Source organism: Aulonocara sp. 'chitande type north' Nkhata Bay, linkage group LG13 (genome assembly GCF_057382095.1).
Source record: "Aulonocara sp. 'chitande type north' Nkhata Bay isolate Kocher_YH1m ecotype deep benthic linkage group LG13, A_spYH_male_GT1.1, whole genome shotgun sequence".
In the NCBI taxonomy this organism is placed as follows: Eukaryota; Metazoa; Chordata; class Actinopteri; order Cichliformes; family Cichlidae; genus Aulonocara; species Aulonocara sp. 'chitande type north' Nkhata Bay.
Window position 1 is genome coordinate 30,658,817 of NC_141356.1, and position 27,235 is coordinate 30,686,051.

The 27,235-nt window shown below is 41.7% G+C and overlaps 3 protein-coding genes across 7 annotated transcripts in view; 2 read left to right on the forward strand and 1 right to left on the reverse strand.

Annotated features, from left to right (window-relative positions):
- On the forward strand, positions 1-8,499 carry LOC147316379 (uncharacterized). Of its 3 annotated transcripts, none has more exons than XM_086259834.1 (7): positions 1-137; positions 1,764-1,947; positions 2,577-5,858; positions 5,943-6,122; positions 6,207-6,379; positions 6,484-6,601; positions 6,725-8,499. In XM_086259834.1, the coding sequence occupies exons 2-7, from the start codon at positions 1,798-1,800 to the stop codon at positions 6,908-6,910; spliced, it is 4,089 nt and encodes a 1,362-aa protein (XP_086115960.1). In that variant the 5' UTR covers positions 1-137; positions 1,764-1,797; the 3' UTR covers positions 6,911-8,499. The 3 variants fall into 3 exon arrangements, with proteins under 3 accessions (XP_086115960.1, XP_086115961.1, XP_086115959.1); XM_086259835.1 differs by lacking the exon at positions 1-137 and adding an exon at positions 286-309; XM_086259833.1 differs by lacking the exon at positions 1-137 and having other exon boundaries at positions 1,665-1,947.
- On the reverse strand, positions 7,071-16,800 carry zc3h6 (zinc finger CCCH-type containing 6). The gene is made up of 12 exons (XM_086259836.1): positions 16,306-16,800; positions 14,261-14,480; positions 13,999-14,121; positions 13,686-13,914; positions 13,431-13,573; positions 13,216-13,344; positions 12,975-13,091; positions 12,772-12,879; positions 12,468-12,691; positions 11,964-12,379; positions 11,664-11,852; positions 7,071-9,932 (listed from the first exon to the last, which is right to left on the reverse strand). Exons 1-12 carry the CDS (start codon positions 16,389-16,391, stop codon positions 8,437-8,439), a joined length of 3,480 nt encoding a protein of 1,159 aa, XP_086115962.1. The 5' UTR covers positions 16,392-16,800; the 3' UTR covers positions 7,071-8,436.
- Positions 16,375-27,235, forward strand: part of fbln7 (fibulin 7) — a 12,200-nt gene continuing 1,339 nt past the window's right edge. The window contains exons 1-7 of one of the 3 annotated variants that reach the window (XM_086259837.1): positions 16,375-16,856; positions 19,029-19,191; positions 21,764-21,940; positions 23,705-23,830; positions 23,945-24,082; positions 24,550-24,687; positions 25,083-25,221. In XM_086259837.1, coding sequence (XP_086115963.1) covers positions 16,677-16,856; positions 19,029-19,191; positions 21,764-21,940; positions 23,705-23,830; positions 23,945-24,082; positions 24,550-24,687; positions 25,083-25,221 — 1,061 coding nt within the window. In that variant the 5' untranslated portion in view covers positions 16,375-16,676. Of the gene's footprint in view, positions 16,857-17,047; positions 17,860-18,764; positions 18,905-19,028; positions 19,192-21,763; positions 21,941-23,704; positions 23,831-23,944; positions 24,083-24,549; positions 24,688-25,082; positions 25,222-27,235 lie in introns of those variants that run through there. The other 2 variants (XM_086259838.1, XM_086259839.1) reach the window with 2 other exon arrangements.

Below are 27,235 nucleotides of genomic sequence, written 5' to 3' on the forward strand. Positions count from 1 at the left end.
AGCAGCTGTTAATGGCTTTTTGAACTGGGTGGAGGTGTTAACAATCCACATGAGGACTTCAAAGATCTGCTCCAGTCTAATCTTCATACTGGGTATTCTACAAACACAGCACTGCAACTTTAGACTTCAGACACAAGGTTGGACAACTTGAGTCATTTTTATTTTATTTATTTGTTTTATTTTGTTATGTTTTTTTTTTTTTTAATGAAGGCAGCAGATTTGTTTTTAGCGTTAAAGTGTGGGGCAGTGATGCTAGTGTTAGCGTTGTTAGCTTCAAGAGGCTAGTGGAGGATTAGGGCTTCATTTAAGGTCCCGTCATATTCTTCTTATACCTGATTTAATCATCTAAGACATTTTAAGGAAGTGAAGATCAAGTTAAAATGTCCTTGTGTACCACCAAGATTTCCTTTAAAGCTCTCCTTAGCAGTAGCAATACTACTGGGCCAAACACAGAGAAATCCAGGTGGCTAGCCCTTCTCTATCCGGTTGTTCAGTGATGACGCGACGAATCCTACTTCCGGGTCTAAAGTATTCTACGTTTAATATGGCTTTTGTGTTGTTAACATGTTTAATGTTTTGTATTTTCTTCTATTTGATCTCAAAAAGCTCCTAAAACAGTCAGTGATCCCTGTTGACCTCCCTCGGCTTTTATTACCGCTAATCATTTATTTAAGCTCAGTTTTTAAAACCTTAGGATGTAACTACAGCCCAGCCCATGCAGCAGTATATGAATGACTAACCTCGTATTGTGGATGGATTATCTCAGTTGTTCTCCTGGCTGAAGTTTGGTCCTTTTACAGCATCCTGCCATGCGATTACATTTGTTTCTGACCACCGAGAACACTCACGTTAACTTTTATCGAGTGGAAAAAAAAGTTAGCTTGTTTATATTATGCTAACATAGCTATGTCGCTAGCGGTCACGTAGCACATCATTATATACCAGCTAGCCCAACTTCAGTAACCCTACAAACGTCACTGCTGTTTAGTTTTCTGTCTTCATTTATGCTGGAAGTGACAGCAGAGCTGTACGTTTTAATTTGTTTCCAAAACCCCGCAGTCAGGACATGCTATATTGTATTTAGATAGAAGCTAGCGAGCTAACTCCCTGCTAACTTCTAACTCCGTTAAATGTCATAAATTCCGTTTTCATGGATGCCTGGATGTTAAACTCAATTGTTACACCTGGTAGAGCAGAACGCTGATCATTTTATTAAAGATGAAAGACTTTAGACAGTTTTTCAACTCTCAGTAATGCCACAGTGATCGTTTGATATATGGACCTGCAGCGGAGTTTAGACCCAGACACAGCTAGTGACGTCAGACTGAACAACCGGATAACCAATCAGATGGCTCATTTCCACTGTTCCTTTTAATTAAATTCTTTTTCCATTTCAAGTATTTATTGATGGCTTAATAATTCATTTAGAATTATTAGCTTACCTTTTGTTGTCTATTAAATCATTTAGTAAGGTGTAATTATTAGTGAAGACTTAACAATTATTTCATAAATACTTTGTTAAATGAATATTTTATTTCATTATTATTTAATAATTCATGAACAGCTCTAATCTCATATTCCTTCATAACATGTCTCAGCTTAAACATTTTATTTTTTATGTCTTCTATTATGAATAAATGTGAGTTTGTGAGCTCTGTAAATAATTGCCTTTTGTTTTTATTTACTGTTTATACAGCATCCCAGCTTGGTTGGAATTGTGTTTGTATATATTATCTGATGAACAGCAGACTCTTTACTTCTAGGCAAATACGTGAGACGGAGGATGAAGTTTTTCACATGGAGATGTCCTCCCTGCTAGAGTCATTCGCTGTGTGTGGGCAGCATGTCCTGCTGGCAGCTCAGAAACTGAGTATCCAGCCAAGTTTAACTGAACACAGAGAGGAGCTCGTCACTGCTACACAAAACGTTTTCCTCGGAATAGTCAAGGTAAAGTAGACAAAGAAAAGAAAAAGCTGTCTGCAACTGTCCTAAAAATTATACCCAAATTAAAGCAGAGAGAAAACAAATAAGGTTAAAGCACTTAAAGGTTTCATTAGATTCATCTTAGGCAGCTACATCTGCTTTTACTTTCTCAGAGGTTTCTTAAATGTTGACATTATTTAAAAACAACAGAAGACTCCCACACCGTCTGTTTTTAATTCTTAATTTATCTGACAATGTAGAAACTTTCTCCTCTGTTTCACTTTCAAAGTCTGAGCTGGCATAGCAACATATAATTCCGAGCATTATAACGATTTTAGCATTGAATCTGAATCACAGTTTGGAAGCTCAGAAACCAAATTTCATGGCGATCCAAAGGGCAGCTGTTCATACAGTTCACTGAAGGTTTTCAGCCAAATGCAGCATAAAACCAAAGAGGCTCACCAAAGCCTATAGATGGATGTGTTTACATTTTGTCGTATTCTGTCAAAGCTGTTGAAATATTTCGATCATGGCCAAAATCTTTTAACTAATTGATTTACTGACAGTCTGACACCGTATTTTCATACTTCTTAAATAGGTACAGTAAGCTGTAGAGCAGCAGTAACACAGTGACTTGTGCCTTCTGCTCCTAGGTTCTGTTGGTGGATGATGATGCTGCTGTAAGGAAAGTTATAGCTGCTGCTGATCAGGTTTTGGAGTGTCTCTCTGAAGTTGGCTCCTCCTCAGATATCAAGTCTCTTCTTAAATCTTTCCAAATGTTTTCTGAGGCTCTTCTTGCCTTTAACAGACTGACAATGGAGAGAGCAAATTCCTTACGGGATCCCAGACAAACCAAACAACTCCTCGATTCCTTGGACACCCTGAGGAGGTGCATCTCCATGCTGCACACAGCCATGTGTACAACCATCAAACACCCTACCAATGAGCAAGCCCGAGAAGCCAAGAGGTACATTCTGGACAAAGTTCAGAATACTGTTGGTGACATTACAGCAACCCTCCAGAGTGACTGCCATGGAGGACCACTGGGGCCTTGTGGGTATTATACCTGGAAAAGTAACAGTCTATTACAACTGCTCACTAGTCCCTCCACCTCCTCAATCCGAGACAGCAGCTTTGACTGCTTGGTCAGAGATCTTGTGTTTCATTGCATGGTCGTGGCAAACATGTCTTGCAGAGACTTTCAGCAAAGAGTGGTTTTCCACTGTCGTCACATCCTGCAGTTCTGGTCTGACATAAAAAGGATTTTAAAGTCTTCTGAGGATTCTGCACAGAGCTTTGAGAAGACCTGCATTTTCCTGCGCCAGCAAATACTAATGCTTGACAAAACTTTGATGACTACAGTTCTGTATCAAGTCATGGACATACTTCTTGCGGCTTCCTCCACAGCTGAGCAACTTTTAGGACACATCTTGCTTTTAGATTCCTCTACAAAGCTGGATCTGAACTTTATTCAGTCGGAAGTTGAGGATTTAATTTCCTGCACTGACAGACTAATCCAGGTCGCCAATTTTACCTCAGCTATGGCTCTCGATGCTAAGAGTTTAGAGAATGTGGAAAATTCCCGAGCATGCCTTTCGAGACTCAGGGCTCGAATCGCTCCCCTTTCGCTGGAGCTGGCAGATAATTCAATGCAAACTGCTCAGAAGCTTCGTGAAGTGTGTCAGAAATGGGAAGAGGAGACTGAGCAGCTTCAGGATGCTTTCAGTGATGTGATGGACATTAGGGAGTTCACCAGTATAGCTGTTAATGAGATGGTGAGTGATCGCCATGGATGTGACACAGCATACAGAGAACAAAGCTATGAACAGTTTAATGAACATGCAGCAAACCTCATTGGTCACATGAAGCTGGCGATTCACTCAGTGAGGAGGCATTTGGATAGAAGTGACGAACCCATCTACAGGAACGGCCTTTTGGTCCTCCTGAAGCAGGTTCAGTCATCTCAAGCCAAAGTAGCTGAGTCAGTCAGAAGCATGCTTAATGGATCCACGCTGAACGTGGAGGCATATTCTACATTTAGTGACAGCGTTTCCACCGTCATTGAGCATTTTAAGGTGCTTAGATCAGGATTGGATGGCCAACAGCATCCGCATCTCCTGAGCCCGCTGCGAGAGGGGGCTCGTCAGCTCGAAATCACACAGCCATGTCTGCCAGTCAAAGACAGCTGTGAACTGAGTGTGGACGATATGTTAAGAGGCTCGGATATTCCTTTTTTTGAAGTTTTGGAAAGAGAAACCAAACATGAGGAGAAGCACACAGATCAGGGACCCATAAAAGCCGAACCAGACCATAAAGTTGACAGCGATGATTTAACGTTCCCAGCTGTCTCAGATGAGCCTAAACTGATTCTCAAGCCTCTCAAATTTGACCTTTTACCCCTCTTGTATGAAGTTGTAACTGTGACTAAAGGGAAAGACGTGACACTGCTCAACCAGGCCTGCACCAGTGTTCTTGAGCTGTCAAACTGTTATGCCCAAGCTACAAAGGAGGCCTTGGTCATTGTCGATGCAGTTGACTGTCAGACTTTGGAAATCTTTAGGGCCGAGCTGGTATCCCTGACTCCACTGCTCGTCCAGACAGCTCAAGAGACGGCGATGAGCTCAGCGATGAGTACGGAGAGCATCTTTAAGCACAGCACACAGTTTTCTGACCTTATTAATAACATTCGAAAGGTTTTGCTGCCAGCAGCTGGGACCTGGTATCACACTGTTTATAATGAGCTGCAAGGGAATCTACCAAATATACCAGCCAGTTCTGCACAGCAACTCAATGAAGCAATGACTTTATGTGCTGACGTGGTCCAACTCTTGACATCTTCAGATTTAACCACACAAAGTGATGGTCAAGAAACATTGAGGGTTTTACACAGCAAGCTTACCAAAGCACAGAACAACACAAGGCAACTGATAGAGTTTTCCTCCGCATATGAAGGACAGTCAGATCAGCTAGAGGCACTTTGTATCCTCTGGAGTCTCTCCATTCAGATTTTGCTTAATTCTCTGGATAAGATTTTGGGAACATCGACTGCACTGAACCATTTGAACCCTCAGAAACAGCTCTCAGTGTTGTCTGAGAACTCGCTCCGAATCCAAGAGGCAACCAGGCTCACAAGCATAAACTGCAGAAGTGCTTATAAATCAAAGGAGTTAACCAGATACCAGGATGAACTGAAAAACCTGACTGAGGACTACCTTAAAGCTGCAGAAGAATTTGATTTAATGCCAGGCGTGGTGCACCTTGCAAAATCGGAATTCTTCCAGAGAAAACTTTTGATTAAAATTCGAGTGCTTTTTGGTCATTTAAGCAAAGTGAATAAGGACTATGATACTACATTTCAAAATCTTCTCACAATTGCTCATTTCGCTGCTGAACACTTCAGAGAGAACAACGCAGAAGATGCAGAGCAAAGGTTTGAACATGCGGCACAAACGCTTATTGAAAATGTAAAATCTGCTACCAGAAGAGTGGAGGACAGCTTAAATTACATCCATGACCCACGCACTCGCTCCAATCTGAGGTCCATTAATGACCACCTGTCTTTTCAGATCTCAGATATAATCTGCAGGGCGAGGCTCATGCTAGAGACTCACTACATTTGTGACACACTCAGTCTGGATGTGCAGACACGCTGTTGGTCAGCAAAAGCTCATTACGTGATGGAAGAGATCAGGAAGCAAGAAGGGATTCACCAAGAGGTTAAAGAGTACATAAAGGCTGGACTACAGGGGAGAGCACCTGAGGATATTAGCAAAGTTTTGGCTAAAATCCCAACTAAAGTCAAAGAAGTGGAATTTACCTCTGACACAACAATAAATTCAAACCAGAAAGGCATTAAAGAAAATGTAGATGCTACAAAAAGTAACATAAATATGGCATCTGGGGCCAAATATGGACCTGGAAATACTAAAAAGGATGTAAGTATCGCACAATTGATCAGATTTTATTGTGTAATAAATCCATCATGTCGCAATAAACCATGTCCTAATTCTTCTCTGCAGGATAGTGCTGCATCTGGCTTGTGCCAAGAAGTCTCTTCCCTGACCTACACCTCCCTTTTTCTAAAGCAAGAAAGCAACAGCTGGGATCCCAAGGACAACAGAATAGTCCAGGTGACCAGGAAGATGGCCGACACAGTATGTTACATGACTCAGTATCTGAAGAAGAAAGGCCCAATAGCGGTAATGCCAACTAAAGGTCCCTCCACAACCGTCAACTAGATTTGCAGGCAAACTAATCTACAATCTTGTTTCTTTTTTCTTTAGAATAAAGAGGCTTTTGTTTCTGCAGCCAAAGATGTGATCTCAAACTGCCAGTCAGTTACCCAGTTTATCAGAGTTATTGCCAACCACAGCCTCGACAAGCAGTGTGCAGTTGAACTCTCGCTAATTGTTGAGCAGATTCTCACCATCACAAATCAGCTCAGCATCATTTCCAGGTCAGGAAATTTCAAGCAGAAATCACACACCGAAAACTAATAAAAGAAATGTTGAAAGGGGAAAAAAAGAAACGTAATATGAGTATTTTCTTCTGCCTGCAAAGTGTCAATGCTGTGACTCCTGGGTGCAAATCTTCTAATGAGATCCTGGTAAAGAATGCACAAAATCTGCTCCAGACAGTCTTACGTGGGGTTCGAGCTGCAGAAACAGCATGCATTAAAGTAAATCCAACACCACAAGCACAAGCAGCAACTCTGGACTACAAATATATGATTCAGTGGCATCTTTTTATTATGCCCTATGAATTGCTTCCTTAAAACTGAACACTTGCACTCTGATTTCAGGGTCTGAAGCAGCCTGAGCCAAATTCGGATGGTGCAGAGGCTACAGCTTTGTGTTTCCAGTGGAAGAGAAACCTGGAGATCCATCGAGCCCAGCAGACCTCTAACCCAGATACAGATGAGCTGGGACTGAGGAAGACGTCGGCGCACCCTTTAGCCCCAAGTCTTGCCCCACAGGTTAATGTATAAGACAGCTACAACTGTATTTTGAAAAGGAAGAAAATAATGTTTCATGCATAAGCTGTGTGTCCTGCTCCGAGAAATCAGCTGCATGAATTGTATTAGAGCTGGTGGTTAAAAAAAAAGAAGCACAGCACGCACACTAAAATGACACATTGCAACACTGGTGTGTGGTTCTGAAATAAAACTGGTGCTGTTTCCTGTCTTTATTCCAGATATTTGTAACAAACTCACTGAAACGACTGGCATGTGTTGTAAAAATATCAGACAATATTATGACAACCATAACCACCATACCGACCCACGCTGACATAAAAAAACACCCCAAAACACACTGTACACATGATACAAAATAAGCATTTACAATGTGAATCATGAAAAGAACTTTAAAAAAAAAAAAAGGAAATAGCTTAGTTTCAGTCAAACAGGAATACCTCAAATTACAGATGGAGAACTCTGACCTAAACAAACCAATATTACCAAACAATATTCCATCTTACGTCTACAACTTTCAGTCTTTGTAGCACATGTATATTTATAGCCTCTTTTAGGTTCATATTCGACAAAATTCAACAGTAAAAATAGTCATCAAGGTCACATTTGTAACATATATACATACAACTGCAGTGTTATTAAGATAGTACTACTTTTCTGTATAATACACTGGAAAACTTTATCGATTTCTTATGCTGACTGACAGCGTGTTGGAAAACACGTAACATTTTCCCTGCTACTTACAAGCTTCTTCGAGAGATGTGAGGAGCAGCGATGTTTGTTAGAAAAGGTTAAAACATCCTCAAAAGATTCAGACCGCCTGAATCTAAAAACAATGTAGTCACTAAAGACGGAAGTTGTCTATTTTAGTGCAAAGACTTCTGCAAGCTAGCTTAGGTGTAGAGTTTCAAAAGTGTGAAAAGGGAAAATTAGACTAATGTAATCGAAAACTCACATTGAAAATATTCAATTTTGATTATCTGACCCGAACGCATAAGCAACTGAAAAATGACAAATGTAAATGGTTTAAAAAAAATCCCTTATCATAAAGACAGGCATCAACATATACAGTAGATCTCAATATATGAAAGTGTCCGTGAATAAATATGTAAATACAAAAATCCCCCCCCAGGAAATTATTGTGTTTTTGATTACTTTGTATAATCTCTCTGCGTGGAAAGTGACTATCAGGTCATTCAATGGAACGAGCCCCAAGCTGACTTAACAACACCTGGGTCAGGCTTTAGTAAAACTTTCACATCTTTTTATTTCCTCTGATTGTTTAGAACGTGTGTAAAAATGACACAATAGAAACCTTACCATACACACATTCAAAACACGCCTCTGAGCTTTAATATGACATAGTTACAGGGAACTATACTCTGTGTCTGTATCCAGCATCATCTCCTTACTGATAAATGTGTGGCGTAGTGTTTGGTTTTCTACAGCATCATATAAAGAAATAAATAGATTTATGTAAAGCTAAATAAAGATTAATGTGTCATCAACAAACATATCTGTTGCAATCAACAGTTGAGTGTTTACTGACAGAAAGGGGAAGCGGTGGGGTCAAAAGTCTTGAACACATCTTTAAGTGTCCTGTCATCTGCCTCCTCCTCTTCCTCCTCCTCTGAATCTTCTTGTTTCGGTTCTTTCTCTGGAGCTGCCTCCTCTTCCTGCTCCTTCTTGTCCTCTGCCTCTTCCTGTGCTCCTGTAGAGCCCTGTCCTCCCTGTTTAGCTTGCCTCGGGTCAGTGTACTGGGGTCGGATTAGCCCAGCCAGAGCCTGGATGGGGAGATTATGTACAGCAGGGGGTTTGACAGGCGAGGCAGGAGGCACAGTGGGAGAAGTGGAAGCTGGAGTGTGATCTGCAGCATCTGTGCTTTTAGCCTCTTCGAACGAGCCGCTTCGTTGGGTTGGTGATAGAGACGGTGCTGGAGTGCTGTCTTTCTTAGCAGCCTGTTTAAGAATCCCCGCCTTTTTAGGAGGCTCAAACTGCTCCTTCTGAACTTGCTCGGTTTGGGAACGAGGATCATACAGGCTGATGCCTCCCAGGATCGTAGTGGGACTCTCCAACCCTCCACCAGAGGACGCCAGTCGAGGAGCATAAGGTGGAAGCTTCTCTGGCTCTGGCTTGGCTCGGGCAGCGTGAGGAGAGGGACTGGCACTGGCCTTCTGTAACCTGGGGTCCAAAAGTCCTGCCCCAGAGGACTGCTCTTTCGGACCCAGCAGCTTGGAGTCCAGACTGGCTGTACGTTTGAGTCTGGGGTCCAAAGACTTTTGCTGGCGTGGGTCTACAGGTCTCTCTGTAGAAGATCGTGACTCTAGAGAACCAGTGGGCAGTCGGCTCATACGTTCCTTCAAACGTGCAGCTGCAAGTCTGGGATCAGATAGCGGAGGGCTGGAGACTGGGGGGTGGTCGGGCAGGCTTGTTCGGTTCATCTGAGCATCAGCAATTAGAGGTGGAAGAGGCAGGTTGATGGAGTGTTCCTGTTTGGGCACTAAGGAGGGGATGAGATCCTCAGGGGTCCACACAACTGTCTGAGCAAAGGCAGGCCGCTGGAGCAGAATGTCAACACGAATATGACTAAACTGCTTTAACTGGCATCGAGGGTCTCTCAGGACCACACCTGGGCTGGCATCTAAAGGAATGAGAACAGCCCTGTCCCTGAGTTCCCTCTCTCCTTCGTCATCCTCCTCTCCTGTAAGAGGCTTTTGATGAACAGGATGGCTCTGCTGCCGATATGAGCTCGGTTCCACTGGTCTCATTTTCCTGGGGTCTCTGGAAAGCCGCGGATCCGAAGCGCCATCTGGCTCCTTTTTCATATCTGGGGGTCGCTGTCTAGGGTCAGCCTTGACACGTGGGTCACTGGGTGGAGCCCTTTCCTTAACGAGGCGGGGGTCACCCAGTGCTGGAGCCACCGGGGCGGTCTTGGGCTGAGACTGCTGCATCTCATTCTGTCTCTTCAGAGATTTAAGAATGGAGGAAACACAGCTCCCATCCTCATCATCGCTCGAGTACCAGTTTGTAGTTTCATCTGCAAAAAAACATGAATAAACAAATAAATCAGATTTAAAGGAGAGTCTTTTTTTTCTGTTTCAAATATCTTTTATTAGAAGCAAGTATCACAGTTGTTACAAGTTAATAGAACTTGTGCCCCCTTTTTCTCTAAACAAAACAAGACAAAACAAAAAGACCCCCCGACTGCCAAAAACTTATATTTTCCCAAGATATGCAAGTAAAGGACGCCAAATTAGTTCAAAATCTTTCACATTGCCATTCATGGTATATCTTATTTTTTCAAGGTGAAGTGTATTTGTAAGCTCTGCAAGCCACATCTTTAACACAGGCCTTTCCAAAGCTGCAGGATCAGTTTCTTTGCGATGATCAGCGCATATGACATCAACCTTTTTTGTGCATGTTGTAAGCTTTGTGTTTCTTTGGAGATCCCAAAGATAATTACTGTTGGATTTGGATCAATCTTGTTTTTAAGAATATTAGATAGATAAGTAAAAATGTCACACCAAAAACCCTGAAGCCTTGGACAAAGTGCAAAACTACTAATGTGTCATACATTTTTTTCAGAGGGGAGAGCAGTCTGGATAAATTTTGTGAAGTCTTTACCTTGAGTAATGTAACCTGTGTACAATTTTATACTGAATTAAGGAACGACGGGAATTAATAAAAAGCGTATTTATGTTGCGTAAGACTTCCTGCCAAAAATCTTCCGATAGGGACATCCCAAATTCCTTTTCCCACTCCTCTTTAATTGAATGAGTTGAAGGTACACTCATCTCCTGTAGTGAGTTATAGAACAATCAGATTCTCTGTTTGAACCCCAGCTATCACTAAGGCATCTATCCAAGGTGTCAGACGGCATGCTTTCAAACTGCGGCAAATGTGTGCGGATATAATTTCGTAGTTGAAGATCTCTAAAAAAATGGCTGCGCGGTAGTCCAAATCTATCTTTTACCTAATTGTTGAAATGACATGAAGGTATCGTTTGAATACAAGTCTTTTAATTTACGAATTCCCAGTTCATGCCACACGTTGAAAGCACCGTCTGCACATGATGGAAGGAAAGAGGGGTTAGCTGTAACAGACATACTCATTGATAATGGTTTCAGTTTAAAGTGCTTAATTATTTGTTTCCAAATTCGCAAAATGGTATGGATCACTGGGTTATAATTATAGTATGCACTTGTCAAGGGAGTAGGAGAAAGTAATATTCCACCAACATAGTAAGGAAGGCAGTCCTCCCGCTCCATCTGCAGACCATGGGGGAGTAACGCTGTATCATCCAGTAAGAGGGAAATTATTCTTAAATTTGATGCCCAGTAATAATGCATAAAGTTAGGTAGTGCAACTCCTCCAAGGGATCCGTGTTTGCAAAGATGTTCTTTTTTATTCTATGTGTTTTGTAGTTCCATATAAACGGCATAATAATTGCATCCAGCTTTTTGAAGAAAGCTATGGGCAGGAAAATTGGGATATTTTGGACCAAATACAGATATTGCAGGAGAAAGACCATCCTTATTGAGTTCACTCGTCCTATCAATGAGAAAGGGAGTGTCCTCCAAAACTGGATGTTGTTTTTTAGCTTCTACCAGTAGAGGTAGAAAGTTTAAAGGAGAGTCTTTTTGGTGTTATCTGTGTATAAGCACTTATTTAGATAATTCTGAGTTGTGTAGGTCACTTTGTTCCAATCTTGCTCCCTGGGTTTCATTTAATCTTAATTAACTCAATAAAGCTGTCCATGGACACTTGCCTCTGCTTGCATTTTCATCCTGGCCATCTGCTCTCTGTGCTTCACTCCCTTGTGGATTTGACTCTTGTTGTTGCTGCTGCTGTGTCAGGTGTAAAAGGATGGCTTTCTGTACTGCTGGTGGTAAAGACTGCAACTGTGACTCTGCACCAATCTGTTGCTGGAGGTTCTGTATGAAAGCCAGACTAGGGTCTACCAAATTGAAAAAAAAAACAAAGACACAAAGTTTTGCAAAGTCAGTAACAAGTAAAAGGCAGTTAACCTATAAGAACAGCTTATTAATTATATGCTTATATGACTCACCTCCTTGTTGACCAATGGTCTGGTTTCGGAGGAAGCTGCTAAGGAAGTCTACTGGGTTCTGACCCGCAGATGGAAAGGGGAAGAGATTTGGTGCTATCTCTAGATCTGGTATAGGGGGAAATGGAGGCCTCTGTATATTCATCTGCGGGTTGATATTAGGTCGGTTTCCATGGAAGGGTGGCGGCTGACTGGATGGGATCGGCGGCTGCATTGGAAATCCATGCGGCAGGTGCTGCCCTGGTGGGCTTTGTGGCATCGGTGGTGCAGCGGTGTGACCCACGGGAACGGGTGATCCGGGGGGAGGAACAGGAGGAGCAGAAGAGCCTGAAGGCACCATGCTGCCGCTCTGTGTGTCCTCTGAACCTCCAGTAAACTCACCTGTGCATTCTCCTTGATTCTGAGGGTAGTTGGATCCACTGAAAAACAGAGTGCACTCAGGCTTAGGAGAAAATCAAAAAAATTTTAAAGTCTGACCTGGTTTTGATTACAGATTACTCCAGTTACCTCAGACCGATTTTTTGTGCCAAGTCTACAGTTGGTTGAACCTTGATTTCAAAAAGAGAGGGGATCTTCTTCCCTGCTTGGCTATCTGTAGGACTGCTCTGACCAGGAGTGGGCAGCAGCCCAACCCCAGGAGGAGGCTTTGGAAGTGGGGAAATACCCTGTTTTCTCAGATCCTCCAGCTCCAACTCATCCTCCCTGGCATTCTCCTCTTCAGTATTAATTATCTGAATAAAGACACGGGAAAGAAGAAATAAGATAACCGCTGACAGAACTAAGGATGAGCTTCAACTATATTTCGTTTTACCTTATCGAGCAGCTCCTTGGTCACGTCAGTCAAAGCTTCATGGGAGAATTTGCAGTTGTCTCCTTGATAGCATTTGGCTCCGGTATGAAAGAACTTGCACGGGTATTCATGTGCAATCACAGGTTAAGGAACAGAAATAATTAAAGGGTGCAGTTTATGCAATCCAATTACACGAATATAATTAAGAACTATTAGTGAAGGATATTGTGCATGTAAATGCAGTTATCTCCTTTACTGCAGTATCCTTGAAGATAAAACTTACAAAGCTCCTTTTTCTTATCTGGTACAACAAGCTCGTGTTCAAATTTGCACTGCTCGCCCTGTATGAAGACATCACAAAATGTTTTTTTCTTTAATCTTTTAAGTTAGTTAGGACAGTATTTACCTTACTAAAAGCAGGTTTACGTTATAAAAAAAAATTAAAGGGCATTAACGCTGCCGTACCTTGATGCACCGACCCTCCAGGAAATACTTGCAGATGTACCTCCCGTTATGTTCAACGGTGTGCTGATTGATAAACTCCTTGCTCATTATTGGCCGCTTCTTCTGGAAACCGGACAAATTTTTTCCTTCCTGTGACACAAAATTAGCAACAGCTAATTCACAGTGCAATTTAAACCAGTGATGGCAGAGTACAGTGAAATATTCAGCTCACATACCTGCGCCATGTCTTCCATCCCCTGTTCTCCCCCTCGACCTCGTCCGCGTCCTCCCCAGGGTTTACCCTTCAGCTTCTTGTTCTTGTTCAGCATCCCACGTCCTCTCCCCGGTCCACTCCCTCTGCCTCTTCCCCTCTGCCCGTCTGGAAATTACATTTTAACAAAAATGAGTAAACTCTCTTCACCCTTAAAGATGTTTGCGATACATCTCTGCCTATGACATTGTTGTGTTTATAATTTAAAAAGCATTCGTACACTGTTGTTGCTTCATCCCCCTCATGTTTCCTCTGTTCATCTGGTCTTTAGCGTGCCGCCCCCTTCCCTGACTCGACGAATCTTTTGACTGCTGATACTCGGACATGTCGTCTTCATAATCATCCTCCTCGTCATCGTAGTCGTACTTGTCGTCGCTGTAGTCGCTGTATTTGTCGAAATCGCTGCTCTTGTACGGTGGGGACCTGTGTGAGTTGCCTCCCTTTGAATGCTTGTGGTCAAAGCAGAGGGAGTGAATTATGTCAGACAATAATGTTTGCATGAATATAAACACTGCGAGCTGTTCTGAACTCACCTGAGAGGACTGGCCATCAGACTCGCGATTAGATCCCAGGCCCTTTCTGCCTTTGGACCTTTCCGGTCGATCGTAGTCAGAGTCGTAGCTGTCGGAGCTGGAGCTGCTTGAGGGGGAGTGATGCTGAGGTGAGGGTAAACAGAAATAAAGAAAAATGAAACATAACATTAATTTTAAATGGGTTAGTTCACATTTATGCTCTAATTGCAAGAGCAGGAGGAGATATTTTAATGCAACAACAAGCTGTACAGTAGCATCTTACTTTCGGTCTGTCACGTCTCCTTCTTTTAGACCTCCTCTTCTCTCGGGTCTTTCTGTATCTTTTCCTGGAGTGTCTGTGAGCCTTTTCCTCTTTCTCTCTAATCTTCTCCTTCTCCTTTTCCTTCTCCTTCTCTTCATTCACCTCCGCGGCCTCCTTGTTGTCCTCTTCAATTCCAATCCCTTCATCATCTATTTCTCCATCTTCCAGTTCACCATCCTCTCTGGAAAGATAAAAGCAATATAAATACTCACTATTGACACTATTTTGGACAGACTTTAAATGTTTACAAATAATACACAATTGTAGCTATAGTTAAACCAAAAAAGTAATGATTTGGAATAATCGGCTGTTTTTTCTGTTACAAATTTCCAAAAGATCTCAGGTTTGATCCCAGGAGGAGCCACAACTCCCCTGCGGGTCTTGTTATGTAGGGCACCTGATGTAAAAATCAGGCATTAAATGTTATGTTGGAACAGATGATTATCATTACAATCAGAGGATCACTTATTAGTTTGCAGAGCATTACTCATAACTCAGCGTGACCAGGCTATACTTCATACACATGTGGCTTTTTGTAAATACAGTACATTTAGTTGCACCACTAAAGTAGTTTATACAACCTCATCCAAATGTAAAAATTTGATGTTTATCTGCTGTAATTCACATATTTACAACTAAAATTAAACATACTAATACAGACTAAATATTCTAATCAATTTTTAATATGAAACAAAATCCTGGCAAATGTTTCAGAGTTGGCAATCTTTTCATTGTAAATAATTCCAGGTGATTTAGAAATACAGTGCTGGTGGGAGGGTGGAACAAAAACATTATGAAACAGATCCAATAAAGCAATCTAGGTCAGTTTTTACAGATACTAGCTGCCTCTTCCTCAGTCTGAATTAATCCAAAGCTAACATTGTGTATGTAAAGTTGGCTTTTGAGTTAATTGAAGCAGAACAGGCCTCAGGTTTAACAAGAAACATCCATCTAACCACCCATTTTCTTAACGGTTTATCCAGCTTAGGGCCACAGGGCTGTTGGATCCTGTCTCAGCTGTCGCAGAGCAAAAGGTGGGGGACAATCTTTACAGGTCACCATCATCCTCAATGAAAAACATCTGCCAGGCTAAATATTTTATTTCAAATCACCTTTTTCTATTGTTGTAACTGCCTGTACAGCACATCTAACTGAGGACCAAAAGCAAATGATGAAAAATAGTAGCATCAGTGTTAGAAGGCAGTTTATAAGGACCTAATACAACTATGTAAATGTTAAATATTTACATTAAAGTGCATTTTCCAGTGATAAACAACACTAGGTGCTTCAATCATACCCGAAGCCCACACTGGAAATTATGTTTCTGCCCATTTTAAGAATTAAAAACTGTAACAGATGCTCAAAGTCCAGGCTAGAAGTTGAGCCATCAAGTTTTTTTCCAACCTAACACATGAGCAACTGGTTCACTTGGTTTTCTACAGTGAAAAAAATCTGTGAAATTACTTGATCAAAGATTTTTAACAGAAAACCAAATTGTTTGTCTTGTTTTTGAACATAATGCAAAGCAAATCACAAGGACACAGGTATGGCCTACATCCTGCAGAAGCACATCATCTCAACTCTGCGTGAACCCTGCTTCAGCAATACCGGTAGTTGCCCAGTAGGGGGAGTACAGTATGAGGATGGGCGTGGCATTTACATCATAGTCATTTGCATAGTCTCCTGCAGATGGCAACAATGAAGCCATGAATCCCTGAGCTACAACAACAGAATGATGAGGTCTCTATGTTGCATGGAAATGATCATGAATGAGTCTCATCGACACGGTGATGTGTAATCGAGGCTGTGTGAACAGCGCCATTCAACTGCACCAAAGAGGCATGCAAAAAAAATGTTAAGAGAGGGGGGGAAAGAAGTGAAATGTCTCTATATCCCGCAATTCGTGGTTAAAAGAGAAAACAGTAACACAAGCATGTAGACCCACAGCACTGAAATTGAAACGCACAGATGAGCGTATTAATAATTGCACAAGAATATTACTCGACCTTTCATCCCCTGCAAGCTCAGAGTCTGTCATGTTTTTGTCAAGAACAGGGGCTGGGGGACTGGAAACAAGGCTCACAGAAGCCATTGGAGAACGGATCTGCCTCCCTTTTCCCCGGTACAAGAGTGAATTAATTCAGTCACTCAAGGAGACGTTGGTTTGTGAGAGATGCTGGAAGATTTCAGACTGGAAAAGACTCACGGTGTTACATGTCTCGACAGAGACAGTAAACAGACACTCTCCTCTTTCATATCAATGACGTTTTAACTCTGTGAGCGCAGCTTGATACCCCGCTTTGCTAATGTCCCGTCGGTTGACAGCTGCCATGGTGAAATAGAGGAGACGGAGGGAGAAACAGACAGAAATGTAACCATGTTCGTTGATTTCAGCATCTTCATAGGCTTTCTCAACAGGGACATCATCTCAAAATGGCTTCTGAGTTCTGCAGCACATTCCTCGATTATGTATTCTCTGTGTTTTTATACTTCTGTCGGGATCTATCTAACATGGACACAGCAAACTCTGCCCGGCAATTGGTCAAAGCCAGCACGGGTAAGCAGAGCTGCCGTTCTTATTGGTTGAACGCAGTGTCGGTCACTTTCAACATCTGCAACAATGAAATGCATATCGCACTTCGCTTTTCCCTTTGTTTTCACTGTTGTCGCGTGTGTTATGCACTTATAACCATCATACCTTACGCTGCTTAACAAAATTAAAACACCTGAACATAAATATCTGTCGATTTATAAGCACAAACGCATTTCTTGTGTCGTTTAATTTTTTTTTTTACGCGAACGGGCTCGCGTAGTGGGACTTCACGCGCGTGTGCAGTCCCGTCATCGACCAGCAGATGTCGCTTTAACTCTACAAATCGACCCGTAAAGACTAAAGAGTTTGCTCGTAGAGATGCGAGCCAGTAAACACACTGAGCGTCCGGTTATTATCGCCAGCAAACTCACAGAAGACTGGAAAAGTCGCACGTTAAGTAAACATATTAACCTAATAATGCAGATATTTGACAAACTCATTAGAAATATGCTGTTAATGGAATTATTATTCTGAAAAGGCTATTCATTGTTAGGTTGTAGGAAAAATAATCTTTACGAGGCTATAACTAAATATAAAAGTCTAACTATGATCGTGCAATTTGCCAAATGCACAGATAATGTTGTATGATGGGATGAGAGAGGTAAAGAAAGAAAAGTGTTTGGCTGTGTCTCGGTGGGAGGGATTCCTGCTGCAGGAAGCCTAGGTGGCGTGCAGAGCTCAGAGGCGAAACTTTCCAAGACCCCAGATATAGAGACGCGGGCGCATCTCTGTCTCAGGCACCTGATGAACATCTTCCACACTCTTCAAACGAGTAGACGGAACTTCTCCACTATTCTGGGGGCATCCAATAGCCTAAAAGGAAGCCTGTTAAATATCTGAGAACAGCAATAGGAAACGGTAGCCTGTTAACTTGGCTGCAGTTTCTGCGATGGCACTGTCTTTCCGATGCAGGTGTTTGCTTTTGCTGTGTTTGACAGCCATCCACAGTGGTCATGGCACCGTTCAGGTAGGAACAATTTACTTTACGCGCGTCCAGAAGTTTGCTGAGAGTTTTATGCCTGAGAAAACTGGGTCAATAATCCCATCGCAAAATCTCATTGAATGCTGTAAAAATCTTCATACATCTTTCAGAAACAAAATGATTAGAATCAAATTTAACTATCCATACAATGACACAAAAATGTTGTTGTTGTTTTCTTTTTTTCCTTATTAGTTTGTGCGGTTGGAAGGTTTTCGACCACCGTGTATTTTAGTGTAATATTAAATCTACGTCGTGTTTTTTTAATTGGGAAAAAATCAATTGAATCTTCTCATGTCTTGTCAGCTGGTGGCATTTCCCCTGTTTTCTGCCTGAGGCACATAACAGAGCAGGGGCCAGTCTTAATGCTGCACAGGTCCGAGCTCTGTACACCATGCATTTCAATGTATTGAACTTTGTTGTTATTGCACGAAGCCCTGTGAATTCCAGTGCAGGAATTTAAGGTATGCTGCCCAGAGGTGTTCCAATGTAAGCATGTGATTAATAAACCCTCCTAAAAGGATTAGCGGCACTTTCTGTGGGGAACTTTGTAATGGCTTGACAAGTGTTCCCTCCAAAGTAACAGCCTGTGGCACCCATGCTATTTTGAGTCTGCCCATTCGGGATTATCCAATGAGCATGTGCCTTCCTACCGCCATGCAAAATATACAGAGGAACAGCATTTTGGACTTAGGTCCCACTGACATCTGCCACACAGCTTTAGCCCAGCTGTGTCTTTCTCTAGAGTTGTGTTATAAGAGTGAAAAGGGGTGAGGGAGAGTGCTGTGAGGTATAAGTGAATATATTCTAGTAGAAAGCAATAGTTTTGGGTGAAATAAAAAACAGTTTGGCGCTTATCATCAGGTATAGTAAAAATATCTCAAATAAATGTTTTCATAGTGTTGCATAACATATTTTAGTATCCGTGAAAATGCTTTGTGACTATAATAACTGTTTGTCCACCAATAACATGGGTTTAATCTAAATTACTTCATTCTCCACAGCTGCACAATAATGTTTATTCATCACTCAGGTATTACGTTTTATAACCATTAAACTGAAGTAACCTTTCATCCTGCACTCAGTTTTTGCTGGCAAGTCATTGGATTTTTCCAGGAGTCTTTATTCTGCTCACAGTCTTCATTCGTTATTAACAGACATGCATGGATAAGCACCAGGTGGTTGGGGTGCTTCGTCAGATGGAGAAGTTTCTGAAAGGCCAGGAGATGCGGTTTAACGAGGGGCTGAGGATCATGAAGTCAAAACTGGCAGCGCTTCAGAACTCTGTCTCCAAGTTACCTCAAGCAGACCAGTCGTCTGGTGAGTGATAAACAGGAACAGTGCTATCAGAATTAGCAGAATCATCATCATAACATTTAGACATAGAAGAAAAAAGCACTATAAATCATAACGTTAACAATGGCTCAGCTAAAGTCAAGCGATTCAGCTGGACATGGCAATGCAGGGACCTCTTATTGGAGTAGTTAAGTGGAATTTAACCAACGAATATTCATTATTACAAATGTGTTTTTTTTTTTGTTCTATCATAGACAAAAATTAAATATAAATAAAAAATATGTATAAATACATACCTATTAATATTTTTTTTAACTGTCCCTTAGTGAATTGCACCACAACCAAATGCTTTTGACCAGCAGTAAGCTTCTGGAGTTATTCTGGCTGGATATTTGACCACTCTTCTTGGCAGAAGTGGTACAGCTAATTTAAATTGGTTGGTATCCTGGCATGGACCTGATTTTTAAACACAGTCCACAAATTTTCAATAAGGTTGAGGTCAGAACTTGAAAAGGACATTGCAGAGGCTTACTGTTAGCCTGCTATCCATTTCAAACCCAGTTTTGATGTGTTTAAGATCATGGGTTTGGGAATACCAAATTCTGTCCAAGTTTCTACCGGGTAGCTGTTAATTTGAGGTAAAGTTGAAGAATTTGGAGGTATTCCTCCTTCTCCGTTAACATGTACCAGTGCCACTAGCACCAAAACAGGCCCAAAGCATGATACTACCACCACCATGCTTGACAGTTGTTACAGTGTTCTCAGTTTTGAAAGCCTCAACTTTACTCCTTCAAACACACTTATTGTGTTTGAAGGAGTAAATAGTTCTATCTTTCTCTCGTTGGACCATAAAGCGTTTCTCCAGAAGGCATTTGTTTTGTCCATGTGGGCAGCTACAAATTTCACTTGAGTTTGAATGTGTCAATTGTGGAGCAGGGGTTTCTTTGTTGGTTGGCACGTCTCATTCCGCAGCAGTGTAAACTGGCTTCGCTGAGGACACTGATGCTGGTCTTCCAGTTGTTTTCAGTTCATGGCAGGGCCTTGGTGGGTTGTTCCTAAACATCCTAACCAATTTATGAGTTGTAGCACTTGGGTTTTCTGCAGTTTCTCTCAGCATTACACAGTCTGTTCAATCTTGGTAAGATTGTGGAATTGTATTAACACATAGCTGAATGGTCCAAACCAGCAAGCTGCCAAAACTTCTGCTTTTATATAGGTGGTCACACATGGTTAATCAGTACATCTGATAGGCTGATCAAATACCCTCTTAATTCCCATGGTAGCAGTAATGGTGTACATAGTTTTCCATAGGGCTTCACAGTCCTGTGAAACCTTCCTTTTTCACCTGACGGCCTCCTCTGGACATGCTGCAGGCAGTGCCATCTTTACATGGATTGCAAGTGTTCATATCTCTTGTTGAAGAATTGCTTGTAAACGAAGTAGACTGAACCAAATCTGAGACATATACATTTGTGTTCAGTAAACAAATTACCAGTCTCAACACTGACTAAAATCAGGAGCCAGATATTAAAATTATGTACTTAGAAATTGATTAAAATCAGACTCAAAACAGATTTAATAAAACTTGCATTTCTTTCTTTTTTTTTTCTTTTCTTTTTTCTTTTTTTTTTACCAACTATTACACATCTATTATGCTTCAAAGTTAACATACCTGATAAATGACTGTTTAAACCACAGGAAAGATGTCCAAATGCCTCACCAGCCACTTAAACACAGAGTACGGTATGTGGTTGGTTACTATAAGTAGGGCAGCATTTATCCCATAATGCCACTAAAGTCCTTTCATTTGCATGTCATGCTGTATAAAGTTTCATATGCATGCATGATATGACTGCTGTTGTTATGTTTTTTGTTTTGTTTATAATTCAGCAGCGCACTTTTATGTTAAAGTCAGGAGAAAATTCCAGAGTATCAAATTTCAAACATTTTAGAAAGTTTGTTTTCTTTAACTTGATTTTTCCTCTTGAGTGAGTGACAGTGGAGAGCCAGACATACTTTCTTGTATTATGGAATTATACTTTTCTTCTAGCACTTCAAGGCCATCTCAGTTACAGCACTGGGTACTTGACAGGGGAAGTGGATTTGTGGAATTGTGTTATTTGGGGGGGAGACTAGCTGTTGTAATAATACAATCATTATCTGTACACAACTCAGTCTGACCAAGTGTGACTTAGAAACTGAAATGTTTTCAGTTTAGGAACAAAAAGAGAAGGAGACAGTTTTCCCACAATTCCTCAAGTTTTAAGAAGAACATAAATCTCATGAAAGTTAAAAATGTAATCCATTCCTATGATTATGTAATGTAATTATATACTATTAGGTTATTATACATCATACCTTCCAGAGCACGATACATAGCATAACATCTGAGTGCTGGTACACTTCTGACTCATAAAAATGGCTGTTCCTTTGCCCGATGACTGTAAATGAGGCATTGAACAATCTTTTCCCATGAAGTTTCTGCACTGCCCAGAGACACGTGTATATCCTCAGGCAGAGAATGCCAGAGGATGTTGGAAGGCTTATTCCACATGTGACCAGCCTTCCTCTTGTTCCCTTTTTCTTTCTCCCACAGCACCCACCACCTGCCCCTCCCTGGAAGCCCCTGCTCATGGAACCAAGTTCGGGTCAAAGTATTTTGTTGGCCACGAGGTCCATTTCACTTGTTCCCCAGGCTACCACCTTGTGGGTTCTGCGACGCGAGTTTGCCGGGAAAATGGCACCTGGACCGGCGCTGACGTAACCTGTAAAGGTGAGCTTCACTTTCCCTATAGACTTTTAAGATTAGAAGATATTTATTACCCACAAATTCCCAGTTAGACCAGTTTCAGGTGCAGAATGCCATCGCGGTTCAGCTAAAGGATGGTTTTATCTTTCTTCCATATAAAAACATCAGTTCCCGTTTGTGTTTTATTTGCTTTGTTATTCACTGTTGAGCAAAAATGTCCACAAAAATCTATTTAGGGTGACCCTGTCTTAGCATTGTATGAATGACTGGCTGAAAAAGACATCAGCTCAGAAAGAAAAAAGCACAATGGAGTTCCTCGTACACATAGATAACAGGCAAAGAAAAGAGCCATTCTTCAGAGTGTGTGGAGCTCCTCGGCACGCTGAATGAAGCGCTCGTTAAAATGGCATTAAATGTCTCTGAACACAGAAAAACACCTGTACTACATTCCACTGTGGGTCCATTTCCCCGCAGGCTTCTACCCATCATTGCCAGACAGCACTGGTGTGGCTACTGTAAGTTGACACCCCCAGCCCTCGCTCATGTTTCCTCGGTTCTTCAACAGTAGCCCCACTGCACCGGGTTAAGTCCAGTCATTATACTCACACTATGGTCTGATTGCACAGAAGTATGCCAAGCATGCTCTTGATAGCCCTTTCAGCTTGCACCGGTGGCTCTCCTCCAGAAATTCCAAGTGGCACATTTGAACATGTGCGTACGTTTATTGACATTCATGGTTAAAACAACACAAGAGTGCCCAACTCTGCACAGTATTATCCCAGTTCGTGCTTTTCAGTCCAGCGTATTTGATGCCTAAAATACTCATACCAAAAAATTGATCTTGATAGAGTTTGAAAGTCTTTAAAGTTAAGAAGAGTTTAAAAATATCTAGCATGGTGCAGTGGGCCTTTTCATGTTACGGTCCTGTGGTTGCTCCTGGGCAAGCTAAATAAAAATTAGAGGAACTGGTTGTTATCCTGTATACTGTGGCCTCAGTGCTGAGGTTCAAAGAGCACAGTCTGCTTCAAAATGTGTACATCTGTAAAACTTTCGGAGCCAACTAGACTTCATAAGGCACGGCATGCCAATCTTCCACTTGTGTCCTAATTTAAAGAGACAGAGCAAATTGTGGTGCTGTCACAACGCCACAATCAATGCCATCCTGCTAACTCTGTCAAACATATGCACAATATCCTTTAGTATTTATTACTTTATTGACATCACACAGAGTCAGAGTAACGCATCCACTTGTTTTGACATCATACAGGTTCAAGACTACATTTAAACTGCTGGGACGTTTTTGAAGCATCCTCAGCTTGTAGCTCAGCATGCACAGTGGTGCAGGGGTTAGCACCATCTCCTACTCTGGGTTTCATCCACCAGAGTTTGGATGTGCTCCCTGTGGTTTCTCTCTGGGTACTCCAACTTCTGTACAGAGACAAGCATGTTAGGTTCAAAATTAGCCAATCTTAATTGATGTTTCTCCATGTAAGCCTTGTAAGAGAATGATTTCCTGTCCGGGGTGTACAGTACCTGATCTCATGTTCAACTGGGACAGGCTCCAATCACACCCCTTGATTTTCATATTAATGGCCATTTCTGACACTGATATAGTCTTACTCACAATCAGAGGCATTCGCAGCAGTACCAGTTTGGGCATGTTTCAATGAAGCCACGGAAATATTTGTAAAGGATTTTCTCCATGAAAATGATCAGAGGCTAGTGAAGACGTTGCACATTTCTCAACACGTTGACTGTAGTTAATTTAATACTCTCCTATATCCACAGATGTAAGCGAATGTGCAAGTAATCCCTGCCAGAATGGAGGTACCTGTGTGGAAGGGGTCAACCAGTACAAATGCACTTGCCCCCAAAACTGGAGTGGCTCCCACTGCCAGCACCAAACACAGACAGGTCAGTACCATGGAAGGAATGTCTGAGTCCCTTGGTTTGTTTGTATTAGCATGTCACTCGGGACTTTACCCTAGGTGGCATTACGATTTCATAATTTATTTTTTTCTATCACAGCGCCCCCTGAGTGGAGTGTCATGAATGATCCAGCGTTCAGCCGGAGACCTCGCTGTGCCCAAGTGAACCAAGCCCAGCACTGCAGCTGCGATGCGGGCTTTCACATGAGTGGCACCTCTGACAATAGTATCTGTCAGGGTGAGCTGTAATTATGTGCTACCTTAATTGATCCCTGTTGGGAAATTCTCCTTTTCTCCACCTCATAGGGAGGTAAGGTCAGCCGCAGAGCCGTTCCCTTGAGCTGCTGACCTGCTCTACGATATCTCCGTGGGGCATAAAGAGATGTTATATGGAATTTACTGATGAAAATACCACAAAGTACCTGAATCCTTCACTCCTCTGGTGATTAATACAGTTGCAAATGAGAGTAATCTGTAGAGCCAGTCTGTGACAAACAAAATAATCCTCTTGAGAGGTCACGAGCTGATTAGCATCTCTTTAGGTCTTAGTTACCCTCATCGAGCCATATCAAATATACTGTTACCTATGTTCCAAATAGGTCCTCCCATCTGAGTTACTTTTGCAGGCACATTTCTTTGACCTTGTTATATGATGCATGTTTTAAAGTCAGTGTGTACATGCATTTATTTTCTGTTTATTGACAGATGTAAATGAGTGTGAAGTGTACCGGCTGGACCAAGGAGGGAAACTGTGCGTCCACGAGTGTGTAAATGTCCCAGGCTCGTACCACTGCGCTTGCCCCAGCGGTTACAAGTTGCTTCTAGATGGGCGGAGCTGTGAGGGTGAGTGACAAGGGGGAACGCAGGACAAAGGCTTATTCACAGGGCCCCGGCTGCAGATCTCACTGGATAAGTAGCTCAGATAGGAATACCTGTGATTTAGAAGGATACGGAGCAGCAGAGATTTTAGTTTTTCTGTAGAATTGTTTGTCTGCGTTGCTACTTTTATTGTTACCCCTGAAGGTAACCGTGCTTTCCAAAGGAATGAATGACCTCACCCCTTCCCAGTAGAAGGGATATTTAGGACATTTCTGGTAGTCAAACTTTAAAAAAACAAAAAACCCCAATAGCAGAGCACCCCCTGCTCACACCGTGGTAACCAGGAAGCAGGGTGTCGGCCTGGCAAGCTTCTCTCCCTGCTTCTCATTCTTACATGCCTTTGCTGTTTTGGCCTCCAGATGTGGATGAATGTTTAAGCCAACAGCACAACTGTAGCCGAGGGACAACTTGTATCAACATGGGAGGAGGCTTTCAGTGCGTCAATCCAGAGTGTCCCCACTCTCACGGTGACATCAGCTACGTCAAGACATCTGCCTTGTAAGTAGATGCATCCTAATGTGAACCACTAGTCTTCTTTGTTTTTTCAGTGACTAGTTAAAAAAAAAAAAACATCTGTCACGTCTTAGCGAGAACAGCCATCTTTTAATACAGTCCAGGACCTGTTTGCCATTGGTAGAAATAACATTACATTTCTATGGTAACTGCTGAGGTCTGGCAACACAGACACATCACTAACAGCCAAGTTAAAAAACAGTTTGGGAACATGAATTAAAGGCTGCCCGTGAGACGGATACGAAGCCTGTTCACAGTTTACCAGCCAACCTCCTGGTCCAACTTTGACTTTCTGTACTTGCTGTAGTCCCAGTGAGCGAAACATCTGGATGCATTCACTCAGTTTTATCCATAGACTGTACAGAGAAGAAGCACATAGCCACTGTGATGTCAGTCTGTGGAATATGGGCTTTTAGAGACAGATTTACTAATGCTTAGGTTTTGGCATAAAAAAACGACAAAGATTACAAAGAGAGCGCAGTGACAAGGTTCCATGTAAAGAGGTAGGAACTCAGTGTGCAAAAAATAGGAAGGAGAATATTTAAATCAGGGGCACAAACTGATTTTCTAACTTTTGTGAGCCATAATCTACTCCTAATTGGGCCGATATTTAACACAAAAAAGTGCTTCTTATTTCTCGCACCTATTTTTCAATATTGAAATGTACTGACTATGTTTAGAGAACAGGGCAACTTTTGTAGATCAGCCCTAAAACTAACCACACCTATGAGCGCTATTTGGGGATTGCGTCAGATGCTATTTTGCCCCATTTAGTAAAGCCGATCTTAAGGGCTTTAAATTCTAAGGGTGGATCTGGCTGAGTACTGAAGGATACTGTACACTCATATGGAAGGGTTGTGTCCATTACATTTTACTTATTTTACTCTAAATGAGACCAAAGTTTCCCAAATAACCAGAAGACTGGGTTAAATAAGATGTGAAAATAGTAATTGAGACCATCAGGAAAAAGGGTTACTGAGTTAATAAATGAAAAGAGTATTATATTCTTTTAATTTGAAACCATGCTTACTTTTGCAACCAAATGAGTCATCGCCCTGGTGGCCATTAAAAAGAAGCACGTTTAATGCACTTCCACACACTGGATTTCACTTTTCAGACCTGGAGACATCCATCTTTTATTCTTGTCTCTGGTTTCAATAATCTGGTGAAAGGATTTACTGCTGTAATAATGCACTTGTTTTCCCACATACTACTTTTTGCGAGTGATGAATTCCCTCGTGACATAGAAAATGCACACTCAGCAGAACCGCACCATTTTTTTTCCCTATTTCTTTGGAGCCACGTAGGATGTCAATATGTTTTATTTGCCAGCCATCAGCAAGCTGCTTCATTTAAGTGCATGAAACAAAGCTCTGTTTGCTTCTACTGAACCATCAGTGTGGTGAAATAGTGCTCTGGTGCCAGCAAACCTGCAGGAGAAATGTTTGAGGAAAATACTTGTAACAAGAGAGAAAAGAAAAGATTCGAGTGAGAGGGTAGCTGTGACCCAGTTCCTTTCTACGTGCTCATGTTCACCACATTTTAGGTTCATGAAAGATTGAATTCAGTGTAAGTGCAGATGTTAGCGTGCATATTAAATCCACGTTATTGTTGCTAGGTCCCACAGCGCAATGAATAGCGGAAATAGACACTCATAGCTCCAACAACTGATAAGACAGCTTCTGGAAATTTTTAGATAATATAACAAAATGTTGGAAAATACAATAATCTCAATAAACTGAAAGTCCAGATACATTTCTCAGATCTCGTGTCAGGTCTTTGTTGGATTTTTTCCTATTTCTTAAGGAACCAGCTTTCATATACTGTAAATCTAGGTTTTTAAGCTCTGTCCCTTCTTGTCCATTTTCCTCAGATTTTTTAAGAACTCTTTAAGAACCATGCTGAGATATGCCAAAACTTCAGCTCTTTGGGAATCACCTAGTTGGTGCAAAAATACTATGTTATGTTATGCCTGCCAGACTGCGTTATCTTTGGCATA

Excerpts from the sequence above, each read along its gene's own strand:
- LOC147316379 (XM_086259833.1), top strand. The coding sequence starts at position 1,738 with ATGAACAGCAGACTCTTTACTTCTAGGCAAATACGTGAGACGGAGGAT. Across the intron at positions 1,948-2,576 it reads TTTTCCTCGGAATAGTCAAG|GTTCTGTTGGTGGATGATGA; the intron begins GTAAAGTAGACA and ends TTCTGCTCCTAG. Across the intron at positions 5,859-5,942 it reads CTGGAAATACTAAAAAGGAT|GATAGTGCTGCATCTGGCTT; the intron begins GTAAGTATCGCA and ends TCTTCTCTGCAG.
- zc3h6 (XM_086259836.1), bottom strand. The coding sequence starts at position 16,391 with ATGGCTTCTGTGAGCCTTGTTTCCAGTCCCCCAGCCCCTGTTCTTGAC. Across the intron at positions 11,853-11,963 it reads GACCATTGGTCAACAAGGAG|ACCCTAGTCTGGCTTTCATA; the intron begins GTGAGTCATATA and ends TCAATTTGGTAG. Across the intron at positions 9,933-11,663 it reads GGATGAAAATGCAAGCAGAG|ATGAAACTACAAACTGGTAC; the intron begins GCAAGTGTCCAT and ends GTTTTTTTGCAG.